Source organism: Stigmatopora argus, chromosome 1, assembly GCF_051989625.1.
Source record: "Stigmatopora argus isolate UIUO_Sarg chromosome 1, RoL_Sarg_1.0, whole genome shotgun sequence".
NCBI lineage: Eukaryota > Metazoa > Chordata > Actinopteri > Syngnathiformes > Syngnathidae > Stigmatopora > Stigmatopora argus.
In genome coordinates this window covers 8,410,137-8,431,882 of record NC_135387.1, presented here as the reverse complement: position 1 = coordinate 8,431,882, position 21,746 = coordinate 8,410,137, and the positions used below count along the sequence as shown (strand labels likewise).

At 42.9% G+C, this 21,746-nt stretch overlaps 4 protein-coding genes across 5 annotated transcripts; all 4 read right to left on the bottom strand.

Annotated features, from left to right (window-relative positions):
* Positions 1-359: 359 nt before the first annotated feature.
* prozb (protein Z, vitamin K-dependent plasma glycoprotein b) lies at positions 360-8,090 on the bottom strand. 2 transcript variants are annotated; one of them, XM_077625640.1, is made up of 8 exons: positions 7,944-8,090; positions 7,256-7,419; positions 7,150-7,174; positions 5,669-5,848; positions 5,464-5,595; positions 5,307-5,383; positions 3,233-3,365; positions 360-3,145 (listed from the first exon to the last, which is right to left on the bottom strand). In XM_077625640.1, the coding sequence occupies exons 1-8, from the start codon at positions 8,017-8,019 to the stop codon at positions 2,550-2,552; spliced, it is 1,383 nt and encodes a 460-aa protein (XP_077481766.1). In that variant the 5' UTR covers positions 8,020-8,090; the 3' UTR covers positions 360-2,549. The 2 variants fall into 2 exon arrangements, with proteins under 2 accessions (XP_077481766.1, XP_077481846.1); XM_077625720.1 differs by lacking the exons at positions 7,150-7,174; positions 7,256-7,419; positions 7,944-8,090 and adding an exon at positions 5,941-7,133 and having other exon boundaries at positions 5,669-5,910.
* A 141-nt stretch (positions 8,091-8,231) lies between these two features.
* On the bottom strand, positions 8,232-13,103 carry f10 (coagulation factor X). The gene is made up of 9 exons (XM_077625387.1): positions 12,956-13,103; positions 11,932-12,092; positions 10,794-10,818; positions 10,600-10,713; positions 10,384-10,515; positions 10,036-10,319; positions 9,212-9,329; positions 8,944-9,131; positions 8,232-8,866 (listed from the first exon to the last, which is right to left on the bottom strand). The coding sequence occupies exons 1-9, from the start codon at positions 13,014-13,016 to the stop codon at positions 8,444-8,446; spliced, it is 1,506 nt and encodes a 501-aa protein (XP_077481513.1). The 5' UTR covers positions 13,017-13,103; the 3' UTR covers positions 8,232-8,443.
* A 1,028-nt stretch (positions 13,104-14,131) lies between these two features.
* Positions 14,132-17,305, bottom strand: f7i (coagulation factor VIIi). Its single transcript, XM_077625516.1, has 9 exons — positions 17,119-17,305; positions 16,354-16,451; positions 16,119-16,282; positions 16,014-16,038; positions 15,816-15,929; positions 15,594-15,731; positions 15,398-15,501; positions 14,940-15,060; positions 14,132-14,847 (listed from the first exon to the last, which is right to left on the bottom strand). The coding sequence occupies exons 1-9, from the start codon at positions 17,133-17,135 to the stop codon at positions 14,237-14,239; spliced, it is 1,392 nt and encodes a 463-aa protein (XP_077481642.1). The 5' UTR covers positions 17,136-17,305; the 3' UTR covers positions 14,132-14,236.
* LOC144092738 (coagulation factor VII-like) lies at positions 17,294-21,326 on the bottom strand. The gene is made up of 8 exons (XM_077625838.1): positions 21,174-21,326; positions 20,892-21,055; positions 20,793-20,817; positions 20,586-20,699; positions 20,370-20,516; positions 19,197-19,315; positions 18,981-19,101; positions 17,294-17,947 (listed from the first exon to the last, which is right to left on the bottom strand). The coding sequence occupies exons 1-8, from the start codon at positions 21,244-21,246 to the stop codon at positions 17,358-17,360; spliced, it is 1,353 nt and encodes a 450-aa protein (XP_077481964.1). The 5' UTR covers positions 21,247-21,326; the 3' UTR covers positions 17,294-17,357.
* Positions 21,327-21,746: the final 420 nt, after the last annotated feature.

The window sequence follows — 21,746 nt, the reverse complement described above, 5'->3', positions numbered from 1 at the left end:
CAGTATAATTCAGTTATAGCATTTTCCAACTAAATATGTGTGAGATCATTAAGAACAATTAGAATTCAAACAATATGCACTGGATTATAACACAGTTTTTGGGGTGAAATTCCCGAGTACGGGATAATAAAGTTTAATATAATGTAATCTAAATCATGGATTTTATGTCTGCCTTGGTCACAAAAATGACTATTCACAATTTCAAGTATTACACAAAGGGAAACTCAATTCCCATTTAATTTGACCACATCTAATTATTTAGCTTTCATCTATCAAGCTTGATTAAAAAACTTTTTTTTCCTAGAGCAAATTGGTTCAGTTCCATAAAGGTCAGCTGGGACAACACTCGAGACCACAGATGCAAAACATTGTTTTATGTATAATACACTCAAACAGATGTTTGATTACATTCCAAAATTACAACTTGTCTTGACTTTTCATAACATTGAAATGTTGCAAATAACATTTGGAACACACATTTTCCCGTCTTGATTTCAAAAGTTACGGATCTATTGGTTTTATACATGTAAAATTGAGCTTTATTCTACATTAGCTACAATGACCCCCATATGGAAGCCAGAACTGCAGTACAGTGGTACCTCGAGATACGAGCTTAATTCGTTCCGGGACTGAGCTCATATGTCGATTTTATCGTAACTCAAACGAATGTTTCCCATAGACATGAACTAAAAACAAATTAATTCGTTCCAACCGTCTGAAAAAACAGGATATTGGATTGGAAAAAAAAAATTTTGTTCTAATTCGCCATCTATTAACAAAGTAACGAATAACTAGTGGTTTAATAGTACACTAAAATGTGTTTAATAGAACTAAAATTTGACGGATTTCGCGGAAGGGAGAGAGAGTGACAGAGAGAAGGGGGACTTTCCACGGCAACGCGATCGTAACATAACATAAACAAATTTAAATGAACTTGGATTACGATGCAGACACAATCAAAAATAAATTTATTCTAACCTTACACTAAACTTAATTCTAATTCTGTTTTAAATTTTGATACCTTTCTTCCCCCAGGTTGGCTCTATTTGCCCCGCCTCCACCCTGACTTTCAGATGCAACCATTTTGAGGATTGTTTGCTTTTGTCTTTCTTCCCTTCAAAATATTCCCAAAATGATGCACACAAATGTCCTCACAATAGGATAACACACGACTGCTTGCCAACGAGAAGTAGTATATATAACTCTCGTATTAGCGATCGCCTCGCCATTCGCAATGACTAACAGGAAAAAAAAACTGAAAAAATGCAATGCTCCGTACAGGGCTCGTAGAGACATTACACAAGGGAGTTGCGGGAAGAGAGACAGTGCCCACGATGTTCTTATGAGCAGCCTCTAGCGTTCGCTGTCTGCTCGTATACCAAAATTTGTCTCGTTTCTCAAGATAAATATCTGCCCAAAATTCTACTCGTATCTCAAATTGCTCGTATGTCGAGGTACCACTGTACCTCGAGATACGAGCTTAATCCGTTCCGGAACTGAGCTCGTATAACGAGATTCTCGTAACTCGAGCGGACGTTTTCCATTGAAATGAATGGAAAACAAATTAATTCGTTCCAGCCCTCTGAAAAAACACCAAAAACAGGATATTGGATTGGAATTTTTTTTTATTTCTTCTAATTTGCCATCTATTAACAAAGTAACACATAACTAGTGGTTTAATAGTAATAAAATGTGTTTAATCTAACTAAAATTGGGCAGATTTCGCCGATGGGAGACAGAGACGTTTGGGGGCGTGGGCGGGGGGTTCCTTTTTTTTCCCACGACAACGCACTCGTAAACGGAACAAACAAATTTAAATTAACTTGGATTAATATATACAGACACTCAAACATACGTTTAATGTAACTTTACACAAAACTAAATTCTAATTTTGTTGTAATCTTTTGTTACCTTCGTTTTTCGGGTTGGCGGTTTGCCACGCCTCCGCCCTCACGTTCGCTATCGATGGACTGTTTGCTGTTGTATTGCCTTCTAAATATTCCCAAAATGATGCACACAAATGTCCTCACAATAGGATAACGCACGACCACTTGCCAACGAGAAATAGTCTTTAAGGAACGATCGCGGGACCTTTCCTAAGAAAGAATAACAGGAAATGACATAGCTGAGCTTCCCACGTAGTGATTGTGGGTAATGAAGTTTTATTCTGAGAAAGGTTGCCATTGCCTAGGGGTAATATGTGCAGGAGTATACTTCATTACCCAGAAAGCCCTCTTTTTGCATGCGCGTTGTGCGTTTCCTGGTCGTATGAGAAACTCGTCTGAATTAATTAGTTCCGTGCTCGTAAATATTGTTATACACGAAAGATATGCAAAAAAGACCTGGCTTGGTCGCATCACGAAATTTTGACCGCATAACGGGCGAATTATTCGATCGAAATTTCCCCTGTAAGACGAGCATTTTGTATGACGAGCGGTCGTATGACGAGGTACCACTGTATATGACAAAAATGACTCCAGACATACAAATTCTTCAGCAATGTACAAATACAAACATGACACTAAAAGCGGAGGGACTCACAAGTTGTCTCACTGAAATTTCGTTTTAACTGTGTGGTCTTGTGACTCAGTGGCCGCTAGAAGCTGTCTGATCCAGAGCACGTGTCTGGATACTTTGGTGAAAAACAGCCCGTTCCCCGCACAGCCTTTAGGAGGCACTATGAGGGTCCCTGTGAGAAATGCCGTCCCTCTCTCCATTGTGGCGAGCGGCGTAGCGGGCAACAGACCGCCGCATTGCCAAGCAGGTGAACTTCCAGTAGTGTTGGATCCATCTTTGGCAATCTTTTGACCCCGCCTCACTAATTTTTCAGTCCGTCCAGTCACGCAGAACATTTTATTACTCAGTGGGACCGAAACGTTGAGCTGGGCGCGGCACTCGTCCAAACTCATGTAAGTGAAGTTGGAGTCTAAGGATTGGTTCATGGTGGCCAAAACCCCGACCTTCTTCGAATACATTAGGATGTTTTCAGAGAAGTCTTTGTTGGGTAAACAAATGTGGTGGAGATTCGGGCCGAAGGACATGGGGCTTGTCAACTCTAGGAAGGCCAAGTCGTTGTTGTGGTGGTGGGGACGATAATGTTTGTGGATGTGCAAAGCTTTAACGGACATCGTCCTGTCGCCTGTACCTGAGAGAAAAGCAGCACAGCTCTATTAGGGATGATTGTCCTTCAGCAATTTCATGTCACAAGTGCTGACTTAATAAAGTTTGCTACCAGCGATGACTAAAAAATTGGAGGGTTGGGGGTCAGATTCACGTTTGAGGCAACTGGCAGCAGTCAGGATGGAACGCCGACCCAGTAGAACGCCGGCGCAAATCTCAGTCCCCCCGCTTCCCAGCAACAACGCCTGCAGACAGACAACGGGAAATGACATACCGATACTCCGTGTTGGTATCGGCACACAACAGGTCGATTTTTGGAAGAAGACATACGGAGACACAAAAAGACAGATTGAGGCTCTCAGGGTCGATTCTCACTCCAGCGTGCTTCATTGCAAAAAGTGACACCCTCTTGTTATCTGACTCCATTTTTAAATCCTTTTCCAAGCAGGCAAAATACCGATACCGCCACCCCCCTTGCTAAGAACAACTGTTGAACACAGAAGCAATTGTTTATAAAGCATATATCCTGCAGTTTATAACGCAAACACTTTGATCAGTGTGCGCAAAGCCAAACTTGCAAGTTCATATTGGTAATAGCACTTTTTGAGTATGTGCTAGAAGGGCTCACTTGAATACAAAAATGTTTTGGCATTCATTGGCTACATAATTTCTTGCATTACTTCACTGTTCTAAAAATATTGCTATCAGATTGGAAGTAATGTGCGCACTGAGAAAGAAAAAGATTTTTTCAAGACATTTTCTGCATTTTGATTCCTAGGTGGAACTTGTAGTTAAGGTTTGTTTATTATTTTAATATAAAAAAGATATATTGGGCAGCCATGTTGTGGTTGACACGTGTGCCTCATAGTTCTGAGCTCAAGGGTTCACCCTGGTTTTCTGCCCTTCCTGTGTGGAGTTCCTCGTACATTTCTCTGGATACTCTAGGTTCCAGTGGCGGTCCGTGCATTTTGGGGTAGCGCCTTCTGCTATTGGAATCAATCCAACCCTCAAAAACTATTTTATGGCTATAAAACCTCTACAGCAGCTACAGCTGCGACACATAAAAAATCATCCATAATAACCTCATACAATTGAAATATTATTTAGGAATATGGCCATATGTTACTAACCAAAAATCCTTTTTAACCCTACACAATATCCATCCTCCTTTCTTTCCTCCTTCTTTTCTATCGGCATCGAGGCTAATGCTGAAAGTCAAGCCTGTCCTGTCGTGTTTCTGACATAGTCCGTCTTGAAAATGGCTTTAAATCAACACAACAATATATTTGCTTGTGTAGCTTGCTCCAAATACAGTTTGGTAGCTCTTTTTAGTTAGCCCACTGAAACTGGCGCACACACCCTTTTCCCGGCTGTAACAGGGTTGCTAGCTTCGGAGTTGACCGCCCTTTCTTAAAGATGTCAATTTTTTTCTGGAAAAGTCCGTCTGGAAAATAGCTTTGTGAGCAAATCTGCAACCAAATCCTTTTGTCTGCCATTGTGGGTGGAGTTTGCGATCTCTGGCTTCCTCACTATGGCTTTGGCCCGTCTACTCTCTATAGCTAGCCAATCATAGTTGGTGAAAGCAATGACGAGGAAGCCAGAGATCGCAAACTCCACCCACAATGGCTTTGGCCCGTCTACTCTCTATAGCTAGCCAATCATAGTTGGTGAAAGCAATGACGTATCCCAGCCAGCAAAATGGCAATGCCTGCGAAAAATCATTGTGGTGATGCCAACCCGAAATCTGATTGGTTAAAGGCAACAGTCTTGTTTAATGCAGCAGAGCCCGCAGAACTGATTGTGAAGGCTTTGAGGCAGATTTCTGATCCTGGCAACAAATAATGGCTGAAATGTGATTGGTTAAATACTTCAATATGAAAACACACATCTGGAAGCAGTGCAACCAGGGGGGAAAGCAATGAAAGGAAGCTAACAGACCATTTGGAATAATAAGTATTGATGGACAAAATATAATATATGATTCAGATATTTCTTAGGCCAGGAGAGAAGGCCTTGAAGGCCCTGACGGCCCGCCACTGCTAGGTTCCTTTTATATGGCAAAAACAAGTGTTGTAGGCTAATTGAACACTGAATTCTCCATATGTGAGTGTGTGCGAATTGTCGTTAGTCTCATCGTGCCCTGTGATTGGCTACTTGGGTTTTATGACCAGCCCAGTTAGTCTTACCTGCCAGGGACAATTTCCATGGTGACACATTGTTTCTGATTGATGGGAGTCTGGAAGCCTTCCGCAAGGAAATTCCACTGTGAAAAATACAAACGTCAATTGTTTAGTTTTGTTTTTTTGCAAATGTGAATATGCCATCATCGATGTAGAGTGGGACCTTCCGGAAGGCAGCTTCGTCCATCGCTATGCAATTTGAATCCCGGCACGCAGGAGCACACAAAGTTGTGGTAGTTTGCCGCACAGAGCTGGTGGCACACATTGGGGCCTTCCGTGGGACAGGAGACCCTTCCTGAAACGCAATCCCTGATGAAGCAAGATGATGGGAAAGCCGAGAAGGCATTTGAACCATCATCTGAGTTTACCTGCTACTAACTGAGGTGCTGTTTGTGGCTCCCCGTCATCTTCCTGGCTGACCAAGTCTGGTTCAGCCAATTGACATGTATTTCCATAGAAGGGGTTGGTACAGGAGCAGTGGAATCCAGCCACCGTTTTACTGCAGTTCCCACCATTAAGGCAGGGGTTGGGCTGGCAACGGCCTCTCACTATGACAAACCAAAATAAAAGGGTCGGCCTTCGTGAGTGCATTTTAATCTCAGGTTTGCTTTAATAATGTTGTTGTGTGACTGAAGCAGCTGAGGCAGCATGGATTGGATCACTTAACAGCAGAGGTGAGAGGAATTCACACAGTCCAGAATGTCAAAGATACAAGGAAGTCTTGAATCCGCATTTACTGTGGCAAAAGGTTAAAAAAAAAACAAGAAAGCAGACCGACTACTCTAGAAGTCAAACAGTCACGAACAAAGTATTCAGTTGAATGAAGGCGAGATAAAAATGATGGTGGCCTTTACCTACATCTAGCTAATGAGCTAGTGATTCAATCAATTATCATGTTGAGCATATTTATTCAATTGTAAACAAGTACTTTTTTTTCTGTTTTTCAGCTGAATTAAAAGAACATTTTTTAAAATGTTCCTTGTTGCAATTAGTGTGCTATCAATTAACTATGTATGGATTTATAGCAGGGATCTCCAACCACTGGTTTGTTAATCGGTACTGGTCCACGAACCACTTGGTGCCGGTCCGTCAGAGTAATAAATATTAACATCTTCAATCTTGCCCTCCTACGAGTCATAACAATAATAATAGGTAATTGCTATTATGCTTAGAATTTTTTTTTTCTTTTCGCTAGCATGTGGCTGGAGTGACATTTGGACAACTTTTGGAGTGATTGTGTTTAATAATTGTCCAATTTCTGTTATGTCATGCCTTAATGTTTGTTGCAACTAGTTGAGTGCCGAGTTGCCTTTTTTTTCATGCATTCGTCTTCCGAACCGCTTATCCTCACAAGAATCGTGGGGGTGCTAGAGCCTATCCCAGCTAAATATGTGCACTAGGCGGGAAACACCCTACCGGTGGCCAGCCAATCGCTGTAGTCCCCATTTTGTCTCAATGAAATCTTGTACTCATGGCAGCCATTTCAGTTCTTTGTAATTTGGTCCTTGTATGCAAATGTTCCTGCTTCATTATGTCACCTAAAAGTGGTGTTGTTTCCTTACTATGAAAGTGGTAAGAACCACTCCAAAAAAGTGTTTTACTTTTGTTTAATTAGACATGAAATAATGTTTAAACCTAAGAACGTCATAATAAGGCAACCTGCAACGTGACTTCGTTCTGTGAATGTACATCAAAGATGATTAAGAAATGTTGTCCAAAATGCACGCGCATGCCAACATGTTATGATTTATTACCTTGCTAGTGCCACAGTTTGAGAATGGCAGTTGAGTTTCCTCCCAAAGATAGACAGACACACTGACAACAAAATGATATTTGTGATTGAACTTACCATCGTAGGTCTTCCAGAACTTGATCTGTGGAGATTTAAACTTTAATTGGAATAAAATTATATGAAAAGGAAAAAGTAAGAATGAAAGGCTAGTGATTGGACCGACCGTCATGTCGTTGTCTTCAAAGATTTCCCTGGCTTCCTCAAACGTGCAAAGTTCTTCATGACATTCCCGCTCTAGGTTTCCTTGTAGGATCTCCTCTATTAGGAAATGGTTTGCCCGTTTGGAACGCAGGAAAATACTTTGCGCTCCTGGTGCTTTCACAAACACTGAAACACCACATGAAAATACCATCAGGATTAGGTGGTAGCTGTTTATTTTCTGCTGTTTTGTTTGCTTGCAACTGATGATCCACACAAACATACTTTCAAATTCAAACTGCAGTGGTCTATCGTTAACCTACGCATCAAGAACATCTGAATTACAGTAAACCTTTGAAAGAAATATCGAAAACAATACAATGAAAGACTAAGTATGGCATTTGAAATTTGAATTGGATTAAGTAAAGCTGACATCAGTAAACTATAGTTTCCCCTTCCCCATGTATTTTTACTTTTAAATTCTGAGTACGGCTCTTTTAAAAAAATATAAATTGTTTATGGCTCTCTCTGTCAAAAACCTTCCCGATCCCTGATCTAGTGGATAATATTAGCAAACCCATAGTGTGTCTAATGGCTTGTTTTCTGTTCAGTCTTCATCACCAAATGACGTCTTTGTGTTGTCTTCCTTCAGACGATTTAAGGGAGGTCCGAGAAGTAAACAGAAGTTTCTCAAGAATATGAACAATTCTTACCGTCTGCTTTGGCGAAGACCTGAAGGACACATGCAAGCAAGGTGAGCGAGAGGAGACGCAGTCCAGGTAGCGCCATGACATTGAGTGATTACTATCTAGTGTCGTCACATCTCGTTTGTGAAGCTCTAGCACCGTTGAGACCACATCACATGGTCCTCCATGATTCCCACGTGTCCCAGGGTTGCCTCCCGAATGTGTCTCTTCGTCACGTGTTCACATGTTGAAATCAAGTTCAATTGATGGGAACTTTGTGTTCAAGGACTTTGACCTCTCAAAACAAGCAACAGCTCTGTTTATTCTTTTTATTTACTGAGGGTCAGCTCTTGATTCCAGCCAAATAAGCACCATACAATTCTTTCTCCTAGTGTCCTTAGATCACAATTTTTAAAAGGAACACGCTATTTAACTTTGCATGCACACACTTTTCTCGTGTTTAAGGAATTGAGAAATACACAAACTCAAAAGATTTTTTTCTTGCAGTCTATTAAGATGTTTCTGTCTCACAAATAACGCCACTCGAATGTTCCCGGGTGCCTCCTAACCCTCCCGGGACTCTTGTTTTTGCTCAACAACGAATTGATGACATAACGGATCCATTTGGTAAATTTTGATACTTGAGTGTAGACGCCGTATTTGCCTTCTTTTGCGCAACCTTCTCCCCAACTGACTACCCCAGTGACAAAATAAGTGTTTTTGTACTCCGTAACATGGGGGCCACCACTGTCTCCTCGGCACGAATCCTTAGCTATTTTGTCGTAGCCTGCGCAGAACATGTGCGCTGAGATACGGAATTTGCTAGATTCTTTACAGGTGTGTTGCGGTACATAAGGTACAGAGAGACGCTGCAGAATGGTGGATGGTTCCCGATTTTCACCGAGACGGCCAAAACCGCTCACCATCCCGCTCAGTTGTTTCATGAGGACCTGCGAGGACAAGTTGAAACCCAATTCACATTCAGTGACCCTAGCAGGTGTAAACGGAAACGCAGGCATGCACTCACATTCTCAGCAAAATCTGTGTCAGGAAGGCAGGCTGGCAGGATGTACCTGGAAAATGTGATGGGCGTGGCCAGTTTGAGAATGGCAATGTCATTGTGAAAGGTGTCATGGCGGTACAGCCTGTGAGTGAGTGCGGTCTCCAGATAGTGGTTGGATTCCGTTCCCTCAGTAACCTTGAAGTCAAACTCACCTGGGTAGATAAAAATGGGGCAATTTTTTTTTAATCCTTAAAACATCACAAGGACAGACTGATAGGTCAGTCGCACCCACCCAGCCGCACTGTGATAGATTTTGTGTGGTTCAGGCAGTGCGCCGCTGTTAAGATTATGTATTCGTTGAGGATGGTACCACCACAAAACCCTTCGTTGTGTTCATCGATGAGAACTGCCTGGGTTGATGAAAGAGGGAGGAAAAGACAATTACCTTTCCACATGGAGACGCAATTGTTGACATAAAGTTTACACAACATTACTGAGTTAGTTCAACGTGTTCCTCGTCTTGTTTTAGAGGAACGAGGAACCCTACCATGTTTTGTTTGAGTGAAATTGTCCCGTGAAAGTACGATATGACTACGTTGGCCATTCCTGCTCAACACTGTGTTTAAAATGTTGAGTGAGTAGTCAAGTTTGCATTCCATTACGTAGATCGCCAAGCAACTATCGGTAGATCGCCAAGGAACTATCGGTATATCGCTGAGGAACTATCGGTAGATCGCCAAGGAACTATCGGTAGATCGCCATGGTACTATCGGTAGATCATCAAGGTACAATTGGTAGATCGTACGACAATAACATTTTGATCCCTCCCATCTGTCGGTTTCCTTAGGTAGGCTCTTATGAATTTGCCATGTCCGCAGTAAGCTTTAGCATGAATCGAAAGTGGATATTCACCGCTGTTCCCTACCGCTCCCATACATGTTGATAAAGTCTAATGCGGGGTATATCGACATAAATAATTGCTGAGGTTTGTCGGTGGCCTGTAAAAAAGGTAAATCATAGAAGGCTAACTCCTTGAAAAGTAGATCTTGGAACACAAAAGTTGGAACACCCCTGATTTAGGCATTAGGTGTACCCCAGCTGATCAATTATCTATACCTGCCACGGACATTCTCCTGGTGGGCAGTTCTTTCCATTGACGATGCGGGTCATTCCTGTTACTTCAGAGATGATTTCTTCCTCCTCTACATCATCCTCCAGTATTGGATGGCTACTGTTGTTGCCAGGGAGGAAGCTTTCTGGCAGACCGAGATTTGAGGTGTCGTTTCCTTCAGCGTAGGTCTGGTTGAACCCGGTGACATTTCCCTCCGTCACATTTGGGCGCTGGTACCTGAAAATGGTCCTGGTTTTGCTGGTATGTAGGACGCCACATTTGAAAGGCTCTGCAAGAGTTTGTTGGCGTGAACAGGACATATCAGGATGCGGTCCATGTGGACTTTTGCTTACCATTGGATTCGCAGGATTTCTCATCAGAGGTTAGGTAATATCCATCAGCACAAGAGCAGGCAATGCCCCCTTGGTACACTTTGCAGTAGTGCTGGCAGCCTCCGTTTTCGTTCTCACATAGCTGAGGAATAGCTGGAAGGAAATAGGACAGCGTCAAGATGGACCGCAAACAAGTCAGAATCTTTTTTTTCCGAGCCGGTTGCTATGATTCCGTACCAATTTCACAATTGACACCTTTGTAGCCATGATAACAATAGCAGGTGTATCTACCAATCCCATCTTCACATCGTCCTCTGTGAGCGCAGGGCGTTGAAAGACACGCGTCACCATCTGCGAATCGAACATATAACACCGTGAATCAAAACAATTCAAAGGCAAATCTAGCTAAAATTGCTGAAATCTCGTCTTACCAGTATACGTAGCCCAGAATCTGTCCTGAAATTTTGCAATGAAGAATTAAAACCATACGAATTAAAAGAATTGACTCGAACAATTCTAGAAAAATATTGTTTCTGAAAAAAATCACTAAACTATGGAAGTTTTTTTAACATATGACACTCGGCGTACAGCACCTAATTGTGGGCCATGTCCACTCCTGATGTAAAAATTGTGTGAGTGGGATTATTAATATTTCAAGTCATTTTCAGTCAGAATGCTGCATAATGTGGCTCTGTTTCTGAAACTGGTTAATGTTGACATCTTTTGGTAGCTGGCCCAAAATTGTCTTTATACTTACAGCCTCAAGAAACCAGATTGGTTAAAACTTTTCCTGAGAGCATACTAGCAGCAACAGCTGGCTGTAATGGACCATGTTAATTTGAATTCAGCGTTGCCACATTTACTTTTAAATTGTAAAGGAATTCTTTATTGCAGATTACTCATTTGAAAAATAACTTAATTAAATGGATTATTATTCGATTTTAAAAGTAACTAAAATGTAGAACACACGTTTTGAAGTTGAAAGCAGCCTTAACATAGAAATGACCACCATATTGCTATAGTACGATTCAAAATGTTTATGTTTGAAAGATCTGCTGATTGGTGGATACATTTGTTGAACATTTTATTTTTATGTTGTCCCTAAACGCATCTCACGTCATTGTTTTGGCGTCACTAAGCCTTTAGTAGCTGTGTCTACGGATGCTATAATATTGTCAATTTTAGTTGACGCAAAGTCAAAATAGTGGGCGTATTTTCCTTTTATGAAAATTACTTTAAATTGTCGCTGTCGGTGGACTAAACCATTTTTCACGATTTAAGAGACGGGTCCGTAAAATGTAACATTTTGGAAAACTGTGTTTTCATATAATTCATGACACTAATTGGAGGTACCAATGAATTTGGAATGGACAAACATGAAAAAAAAATTAAATCGGGGTTTTTCTGTAGTTCCCCTGTCCATACTTGGCCCTGGGAAAACCAGTCCAAGTTGAAACCATCCCAGCTCAACACACCAGCTACCGTAACTGAAGCTAAGTTAGGAAACTAAACAATAATATGTTCTTTGTGTTAAGGAAAATTTGTTTGTGTTTTAAGGATGAAGTGTACAGTTTGAGCTGTATCTTCGAAAATTTCTCGAGCTTCCTCCCATGTGCAGCGTTCCTCTCGACATTCGCGCTCCATGTTGCCTTGCTTGACCTCCTCAAGGAAATGATTGGCTCGTCTGGGCCTAATCAACACCTGGCTGGCCTCCTCGGTGGCCAGGAAGACTGATGATAATGAGAAAATGACATCTTATGAGCATTAGCATGACATCTCAGTCTGAGTGAAAAATATCAAATCATAATCTTTCCACTTTCACTTGGCAATAGACAATCTCATCTGTCATCTAATTTTCTGAACCGCTTTATCCTCACTAGGGTCACTGGGGGTTCTAGAGCATATCCCGGCTGACTTCGGGTCAGAGGCGGGGGACACCCTGAATTGGTGGCCGGCCAATCGCAGGGCACAAAAAGACATACAACCATTCACGCTCACACTCATACCTAGGGGCAATTTAGAGTGTCCAAACAGCCTACCATGCATGTCTTTGGAATGTGGGAGGAAACCGGAGTACCCGGAGAAAACCCACACAGGCCCGGGGAGAACATGCAAACTCCACACAGGTGGACTGACCTGGATTTGAACTCATGTCCCCCTCTGTGAGGTCGACGCACTAACCACTCAGCTGCCGGGCAATAGACAATCCAAGAAATTAATTTGTACATGACAAATATTGTCGCTAGCATAAATGTTTTCGGAATAGGGCAGAAAGGCACATAGTACTCCCAGAAAATCAGTTTGCTTTGGAACCCCAACCTTAGAAGTGAGAGGCAGATGTGTAAAGCACCCGTAAACCCGACTAAAATTCAATTCAGTCCCTTAACTATTGACCTGACCACAGATATTTAAATGTGCTCAGAATAGTACCTTGAGAAATATGGTTATATGTCCAGTCGGATGATTGAAAATTCATCAGGTGAAGTGTGGTGACCTCACTCTCAACATACTAGACCTACACACAAACTGACGCCAGTAACCCCATCCCACCACCTCCCCCGTCCCACCTTTCGTCTCATGTCATTGAACGTACCGTGAGCGGTGGCCAGGTGAAAAAACAGCGCGCCAAGCGATAAGCCGCCAAAACAAAACATGGCGTCGGGTAGTTAGTTGCTAGAAGAAGCTCCTAGTGGTGCAGGGATGATATGATGTCTGAATACAGAGCAAGGGAACGCAAGGGAGGCCGATGACCTCTGCGGGGGAGGAAGGGGTGTCAACATATTCAAGTGGACCCATCTGGATGGGAGGGGACTTCTTGGTCAAAATGTTTTACATACTGTACGACTACCATATGTTGAGGTCTGGGACTCACACATGAAAAAGGAATGTTATGAATGTTGGAACTGCAGTTTGGAATGAAAACACTTTAGAAAATATTTGATGAATTAATGCAATTGACAACACACGTTGAAAAACAACAGGACAAGCTGTACAATTTTCTGCCTAGACTGATATGTTGTTGATGCTTCTGTTGAGCAATGTCATTTACCATTTTTGGGGGCTCGTTTATCTCCTTCTTGTCTTCTTGTAGTCTTCCTGTGTTTTTTTAGACTAGTAGATACAATTGGATTGGAACCTGCTGTTATGCCTTGGAATCCTACATGTTTGTGCTGATTCTACTAGAAGATTTAGGATTTTGTTAGCTATTTTGCATTCTAGCTGCCATGTCCTTGTCAATTGTTATCAAAAGCTGCTGTTTTGTTTTGTTTTGTTTTGTTTTGTTTTGTTAGTAAGGACGTTATTGTTGTTCACGTTTGTTTTTTTTCTCCACTCAGGTCAAATGTTACTCGACTTGTTTTAACACTAGTAGGTTGTATTATGTTTTTACGTTATCATCAAAAGTCAACCAAGTGCACTCCCTTCTAGAAGCACACATGGGGTTAATTCGCAAATGTTTGCATTTGTGTCGAATAAATGTTTACATATGAACATTTTGGAATCTTTTACCGACTTTCATGAGAGCTTGAAGCTTTCTTTAGGCAGCACAGTGGACCCAATGATGAGTACTTCTCCCTTTTGGTTCTTCTGCATGTAGCATTTGTATGATCTTTCCTCCCTTTAAAAGAGATTCTAACTTGCCCATAGTTGAATGAATGGAAGTGTGAATGTTTATCTGTAGTATGTGCCCATCCTCTGATTGTCAAGAATCAAGCTGTAATTGGCTCCAGCGCAACTGCGACTACTGACAACAATCATAATAGAAAATAGATCAATCGGTATATGTATATTTTTAATTTCAGACCTTAGAACATTTTATCCCTGACAACATACAGGCCCAAATGATTCAAATGAGACATTTTTTCCTTGTTGATTGTTAAATTACTATCTGTTGCAGGCCAGGTGGCATCGTGGATGGGGGCATGTTCTTGGACTCCACCCAGTCAACGAATTTAGCAACGTTGGCGTAAACGCCAAAATACCCTGGGGTGGAGCAACCCTGCCCCCAACCCACTACACCAGTAAGGAAGTGGGTAGAACCAAAGAAAGTAGTCAGTGGGCTCCCGTCGTCTCCACGGCAACTTTCCTGTTGACCCTCCAGGTAGCCGGCACAAAGCATATTGTCAGTAAAATTGAACTGTCCTCTCTGGGAACACTGGGAGTTCTGGATGATGGGCACAGACATTTTGCGCAGGACCGGAGAGACAGACACACTGGTGGTTCCAGTGGCCTGGTCATTGCCTCCGCTGGTCCTCTTTCCCCATCCAGAAACGGTATGATAGCGCAGCAACAGAAGCTCACGTTCTGCCAAGTCTTTAGTGGGCAAGCAGACTGGTATGACATGCCTATTAAGGGATGCGCCACTACTCAAATGCAGAAGCGCAATATCGCTATCTCCTGTTGCCTTGTTATAATCTTCATGAACAATCACAGTGGAAACGGGAATCCTTTGTTCTGTGTGGTCGTCAGCGTCCAGGTTGTATTCCCCTGGAAATGGGTCAAGTCAAGGACTGGTCAAGAACCACATGCCTCTGACTCATTTAAATAAATTTGGTACTGTGCTACGATAATGTGCTCACCTGCCACCACAGTAAGTTTGTCAGGTTTGATTCCCTGGACACAGTGAGCTGCAGTAAGGACCCGGTTGGGACGGATCAGAGAACCTCCGCAGTGGCTGGCTCCGTTCAACTGAATCAGAACCTGATAAGGGATGAAATCTCTCATTAACATTGTGTATGAACGGGCGTCTCAGAAAATGGTGCCATGCTTGAGTTCATTCATTTTAAGAACCCTGATTGATTTGGATACTTAATCAAGGGACACTTTTTGACCCCTGTATGGTGCGATAACTGCATCATGGCAGGGAATAAACACCAAAGTCAAATGTTACACTTGTAACACTTGTCTCTTGACGTGATGAGAAATTGGCTAAAACTTTGATACCAATAAGCTGTGCCTTTTGTAACAAGCATGTTTCCGTTTTTATTCAGTGTCAAAACAACAACGTTGTAGTCACTGTTTCTCACAGACGACCTACCTGCCAGGGACAATCTCCTTTGGGGCAATGATTAGCCCCCACAAGCCTCGTTTGACCCATTATGCTCTGATTGGTAGGAGCCAGAAGGCCACATGGAAACTCCACTGAAAGGCACCGTGACATGTCGGTGGGATTCACTTGAAGTTGACTCTCACTAAACAGGCATTAAGTGACCCTAAAGCCAAAAGACGCTCACCCTGAGCAATGCACTGACGCCCGTCCTCGCCCAGAACGTAGCCATCGGCACAGGAACATTTGCGGCGCTTTCCTGAGCCATCGCAAAATTGCTGACACTCACCGTTGTGGTAAATACACTTGAGTGAGTCTTCGAATACTGAAAGAGGGAAAAGAGGTAAAGCAATAACCAATAACATCACCACTCTTACAGTATACATTGCGTTGCCATTTACAGCCATACCCATCTGGCATAGGCGTCCTTCATAGCCTTCGGCACAGTTACACTGGAAGCCGGTCCCAACGGGGACACACACGCCATTGTTCAGGCACGGGTTGATTCGGCAGGGTTCCCGACCTGACGCCAGAATGAATCAGATCAACAAAGGTCAGACAAAAGAACAGAAACAGAAATTGGTCATTGGAACAAAGACGCACTTACGTTCATAATCCTGCCAGAATTGCCTCTGCAGAGACAAAAAAACGGCAAGAATGCAAGATTAGGAAACACTTTCAAAAACAACAGATTGAAGGTCACAAGTCTGACCGTCTGCGCATCGTCCTCAAACACTTCTCTAGCCTCTTCATAGTCGCAGATCTCCTCGATGCATTCCCTTTCAAGGTCGCCTTGCTTGAGTTCCTCAAAGAAGCCAGAGTTTGCCCGCCGCCATCGACTCAGAATGGCTTCGGCTTGCTTCTTCTCCACAAACACTGAATCCAAACAAATAGATCGCATATTTGGCGAAACATATTTGGACATTTTTTGCAAAACAGAGACAAACCTGCAGCTGCAGCGATGCCAAACAGCAGAATCAACAAAATGCAGATTCTCTCCAACATGATGTCCAGTACCTCAACTCTCAAAAACTGACTTCCAGATCTGCTTCAAAGAGAACCATAGCCTTTATGCTACACCCCCTAATGACCCACATGACCCTCGGACTCAGCAAAACAAACATTTTCTCCTGTTCTCCCTCAGGTCTGTAAACACTAGAGGAGAGGTCGTGGATTTCTGTCTGAAATATCAGTGCAAAAAATGACACAAATAAATGGCATGTTATTTTATTGTATCACTTGAAGGTCATGGCCGGCCTGGCGGATGAGTGGTTAGCACGTCGGCCTCACAGCTCTGGGGTCCTGGGTTCAAATCCAGGTCGGTGGAGTTTGCATGTTCTCCCCGGGCCTGCATGGGTTTTCTTCGGGTACTCCAGTTTCCTCCCACATTCCAAAAACATGCATGGTAGGCTGATTGGACACTCTAAATTGCCCTTAGGTATGAGTGTGATCGTGAATGGTTGTTTGTCTCCTTGTGCCCAGAGATTGGCTGGCCACCAATTCAGGGTGTCCCCCGCCTCTGGCCCGAAGTCAGCTGGGTTAGGCTCCAGCACCCCCCGCGAGCCCAGTGAGGATAAAGCAGTTCAGAAAATGAGATGAGACTTGAAGATTATATTGCTTTTGCTGATTCGTAATGATGCATTTCAAGAATGTTCTTGTATTACTTCAACATATTGATTTGCCATCGTTATAGTTGTGTGTGTTTTACATACCTGATAGATTTGGTCATGTTGTGTCACTGATTCTTTTGACGCAGTAGGTGTAGGTGGTGTTCTGTGTGACTACAGCTTGCCCCTTTTCCAAAATGTGTGACATCTGTTTCAAATATGCATCTGTTGCTATTGAAAAAGCTTTTTAGAAGAAAATGAAGAAAATGGATCCACAAGATGGGAAGAATGCGTTTGTGCTTTATAAAATGAAAAAAAGTTGAGAACTCAAGGTGAATGAGCAATCAGGTCGTCAGATTATGCAATGGAAGTTGTGTGTCGTTTGTGAGTCGCAGAGTCGCTGTGTGGTCATGTATCCACCGCAGGTAGTTGGAGACTCGTGTATATATTCCGTAGTGGCCCGGTCGGGCGCAGCCCTTCCCCCAGCTCACGATGCCCAACAGGAACGTGGTCTTTTTGTATTGCGTCACAAGGGGGCCGCCGCTGTCTCCTTTACAGGAGTCCTCACGGCCGGTAAGGTATCCGGCACAAAACATATTTTCAGTGATTTTCACACCACTTTCCTCAATGCACTGTTGCGTACGTATGCGAGGCACCCTGAGGCGATGCAGGAGATGGGAAGTAGGACCGTGCTCCGCTCGCCGTCCCCAACCGCTTACCGTGTGCAAATGGATGGCCCAAAGGTCGCGATCCGCCAAAGTTTTAGTGGGTAGGCATACCGGCACGGCATATAAAGTGTAAACCACAGGCGAGGCCAGTCTCAGCAGAGCGATATCATTGTCAGCCGTCTCCTTTTCATAGTTCTCGTGCATTAGGATTTGAGCAACGTGGATGACCTGTTCTGTTCCCTCCTCTACCGCGGTGTTGTGTTCTCCTGACAAATAAAACAGCCATATTTATCAACATCACAGGGCAGGATAAAATATCATCTGTAGTGGAAAGTAGCAATGAACAGGGTTGTTGTGACTATGATCACTCTTTCTTAAAGACATTCGCATCAACAAGTCATATAGGGTACTCAGGAGGAACAACTTGGACACCAAGCTTCTGGTAACCTTCTATAGAACCACTGTGGAGAGCATCCTGGCATACTGCATCACAGTGTGGTACGCTGGAAGCACGGCAGCAGACAAAAAGCCCATGCAGAAAGTGATTAACACTGCCCAGAAGATCGTAGGCTGCTCTCTGCCCTCACTGGAAGACATTGCCAGCCCTCGATACCTCAGAAGAGCCAGGAACATCATCGGGGACCCATACCACCCTGGTCACAATCTGTTCCAGCTGCTGCCCTCTGGCAGATTGTATAGGTCCCACAAAGTACGGACAAATAGGCTGAAGGACAGTTTTTTTTCCACATCCATCAGGACTCTAAACTTGCGGTAACACGACACACAATCCTTTCTGCGTAATAACTTCGGGGTGAGGTAATATGAATAGACGTTGGGCGGTGATCTGCCTCCTACTGGCTGACTGAAGGTAAGTGAAAGACAGTGAGAGGCAAGTGATCCGCTCGGGGGGTGATGCGATGTATCCATCACGGCAGAATGCCAAATTACGAGTCCGAAATTATCACTTATTTGGGTCTTTTGCCGGGAAAACGCACCTTATTGAGAAGCACTACCAATTTCGTCATACGCAGTTTCTGGGTATGCTGACAATTAGGCTTTTTGTCAAGTCAATGATGATGACATAGCCTATGTCCAATTATTATTATCATTATATTTTATGTTATTCAGGTAAGCTTTACGTCTTAGGTTGGACACGTCCATTTTTCAAGTTGCACTAATCGCACTCAAAAACTCATTTAGAGACATGTAACAAAAAAATAAGCTATTGAACATCCACACATGTCCTGGCATAGCATACTATAAAGTACAACTATAAATTTGCACTACAGTGTGTATTACCTGCAACCACATCTAGAAACTGTACATCAGTTTCCTCCAAGCAATGAGCTGCTGTGAGGACCCACATGGACTCAATGATTATTCCTCCACAAAATCCTTTGCCTTTATAAAGCAGCAGCACCTACAAGAAACATTTTTAGTTCACCAGACCTGAAATAAGAGCAAGCTCTTGTTGCAGTGGACCTTGACGTTAAAGTGTTTCTCAATGCAACATACCTGCCAGGGGCATTCACCTTTGGGGCACTCTTTCCCACCCACAATCCGAGCGCGAGGGTCAAAGTGTTTGGTATTATTTGGATCCAGAAGGACTGGGGTTACACCACAAGCTAAAGATTCTGTAGCAAGGAAAATTCTAGTTTTCAGGACATTTTCCAATAACATTACATTACATGCAGAAAAACGTCCAAGTGTTGTCCAGTGTTCAACATGTCATTTGGCCAAGATAGAATCATTCATAAATTTCTCTACTTCCATTGTTCAATTACATTAAGTGTCCGTCCAAAGGAAGATACAATGGTGCCTTGAGGTTAAAGCTGAATTCAGTTATTTTGACCATGCTAGTAACTCAACATACTTGCACCTTGCATCTCAAATATTTGTATGCAATTGAAATGAAATGCCACTAAACCATTCAAGTCCACCAATATTTAACCTAAAAAAAATGCAATGTTTTTATAATGTGTTTAAAATGTTTACTATGATACTATACTATTGCCGCAACATCAGCCAATTATATTAATGGCAGCACACAGTAATGACGTTTAATCAGAATTTAATGCAGCTTGTAGTCCAGTGCGGCTTATATTTCAGTGTGGCTTATAGCTGTATTTCTACATTCTAATGATCCTCATGTCTTTTGCTGTGAATATCCCCGTGGCCTATAGTCGAGTGTGGTCAAATAATGTTTTCTTGCCAAATTTGGCGGCTGCAACTTGAAGATAGGTTCACTTTCTAGTCCAAAAATTATTGTTATAGATTCTTTGAGTTTAATTCAATGCACATGGTGCTCATTCTGGTGTTTGTCTCCTGGCCACAGGGGACCAGTGTAACACAAACGTAATAATACGGATGTGTTGAAATATCTGTTACAATCGGTGGCCAGCTGATTGCAGGACACAAAGAGACGGAAAACCATGCACACTCACAGCCATACTTATTTAGAGTGTCCAATCAGTCTCCCGTGCATGTTTTTTTTTGGAATGTGGGAGGAAACCGGAGTACCCAGAGGAAACCCACGCAGGCCCGGGGAGAACATGCAAACTCCACATTGCTGGACAGGACCTAGATTCGAACCCAGAGCTGTGAGGCCGACGCGCTAACCACTCGCTCCACCGGGCCGCCCTTAGTATGAATGCAAAATTATGATTTGAAAAGGTCTTAAGCACTTACCTCTTGCCATACAATTCTGGCCATCAGAATTCAATATGTATCCAGCTGCGCAAGAACAATTGAGACCTCCTCTTCTGTCTTTTTTATCACAGAAGTGCTCACACCCACCATTCTCTAGATCGCACGTCACTGGGCCGACACGGTCATCTACAGAAGGCACAGGGAAGAGATGAAGTCATGAGAAAATGCACTTGTGACCTCGACCTCTCACCTTACCGTGCTCACAATTGAGACCACTAAAATGAGGTCTACAGAGGCAGTTGTAAGACTCCGTCAATACCAAACACGTTCCTCCGTTCAAGCAGGGACTCGACTCACAGCTGTCTGGAACTTTGGCATATCACTTGGTGAAGACACTGCTTAATAAATCAAAACAAGCAGTTTTGCGTTTAAATGGGCTTGTTAAGTATTTGTTCTGCTTACTGCTGTATGTCCTCCAGAACTCGTCCTGAGGAAAAACAAGGCGAGTTAGCACTTTGCTGGCAAAGCGAAATTTGGTACAAAAAAGCCGGACATGCCAACCGTGGCTTCTTGATGCTCAAACACCTCGCGTGCTTCTTCATATGAGCACTTCTCCTCCAGGCATTCCCTCTTCAGATCGCCCTTCTGCAGTTCCTCCAGCCAGCCTGAGTTGAATCTCCTGGTACGCACCAGGACATTGCGCGCCTCATCTGGATGCAAGAAGACTGAGGAGCAGGCACACCAAAGCTTTGAAAAATCAAATTTGATCTCTCGTCTGGGGTTACTTCAGCACAACAAAATAGGGCATGATCTCTGTAAAAGGTCCCACATTTCTCCTCTGACCTGATGCAAATGATGTCGATCTGAAGATGAAGAGCAGGCTTATGAAGACACCCAAACATGCTGTTGACGCCATGGAAACACTGCTTGCTTTGTATGAGGCTGAAGTCCAGTAACCCCAAAGCTGGTCAAATGCTGATGGGCCTGATGAGAAGTCTCCACCTCCACGAGGTAGCTCTCTGGGGAACTGATCACAAAGGTCACATGCAGTGCATACGTGAATCTCTCCTGAAAACAGACAGTCCATTTCAGCTAGTTGTTTTCTGATCCCTCCTTTATATTGAATTCAATATACAAGTACAATGTGATTTAAAGATTCACCACAAAGTGCACAAATAACAACAACAAAAACAAATACATTATCAATAAATAATAACAAGGAATAATAAATAAATAAGCTGTTTTGGAGAGAAAAAGTGCTAGTATTCATCTGTTTTTGTTTTGTTTTTGCTTTTGTGTAAACATTGAAATCTAATCTACATGCACGTCACATTCCTTTAAGAATGGATAAGGAATATAGGCAGGCTAATAAAAGTGTTTTTGTATAAGACAAAGAGTAGAAGAAGCAGACGGAGT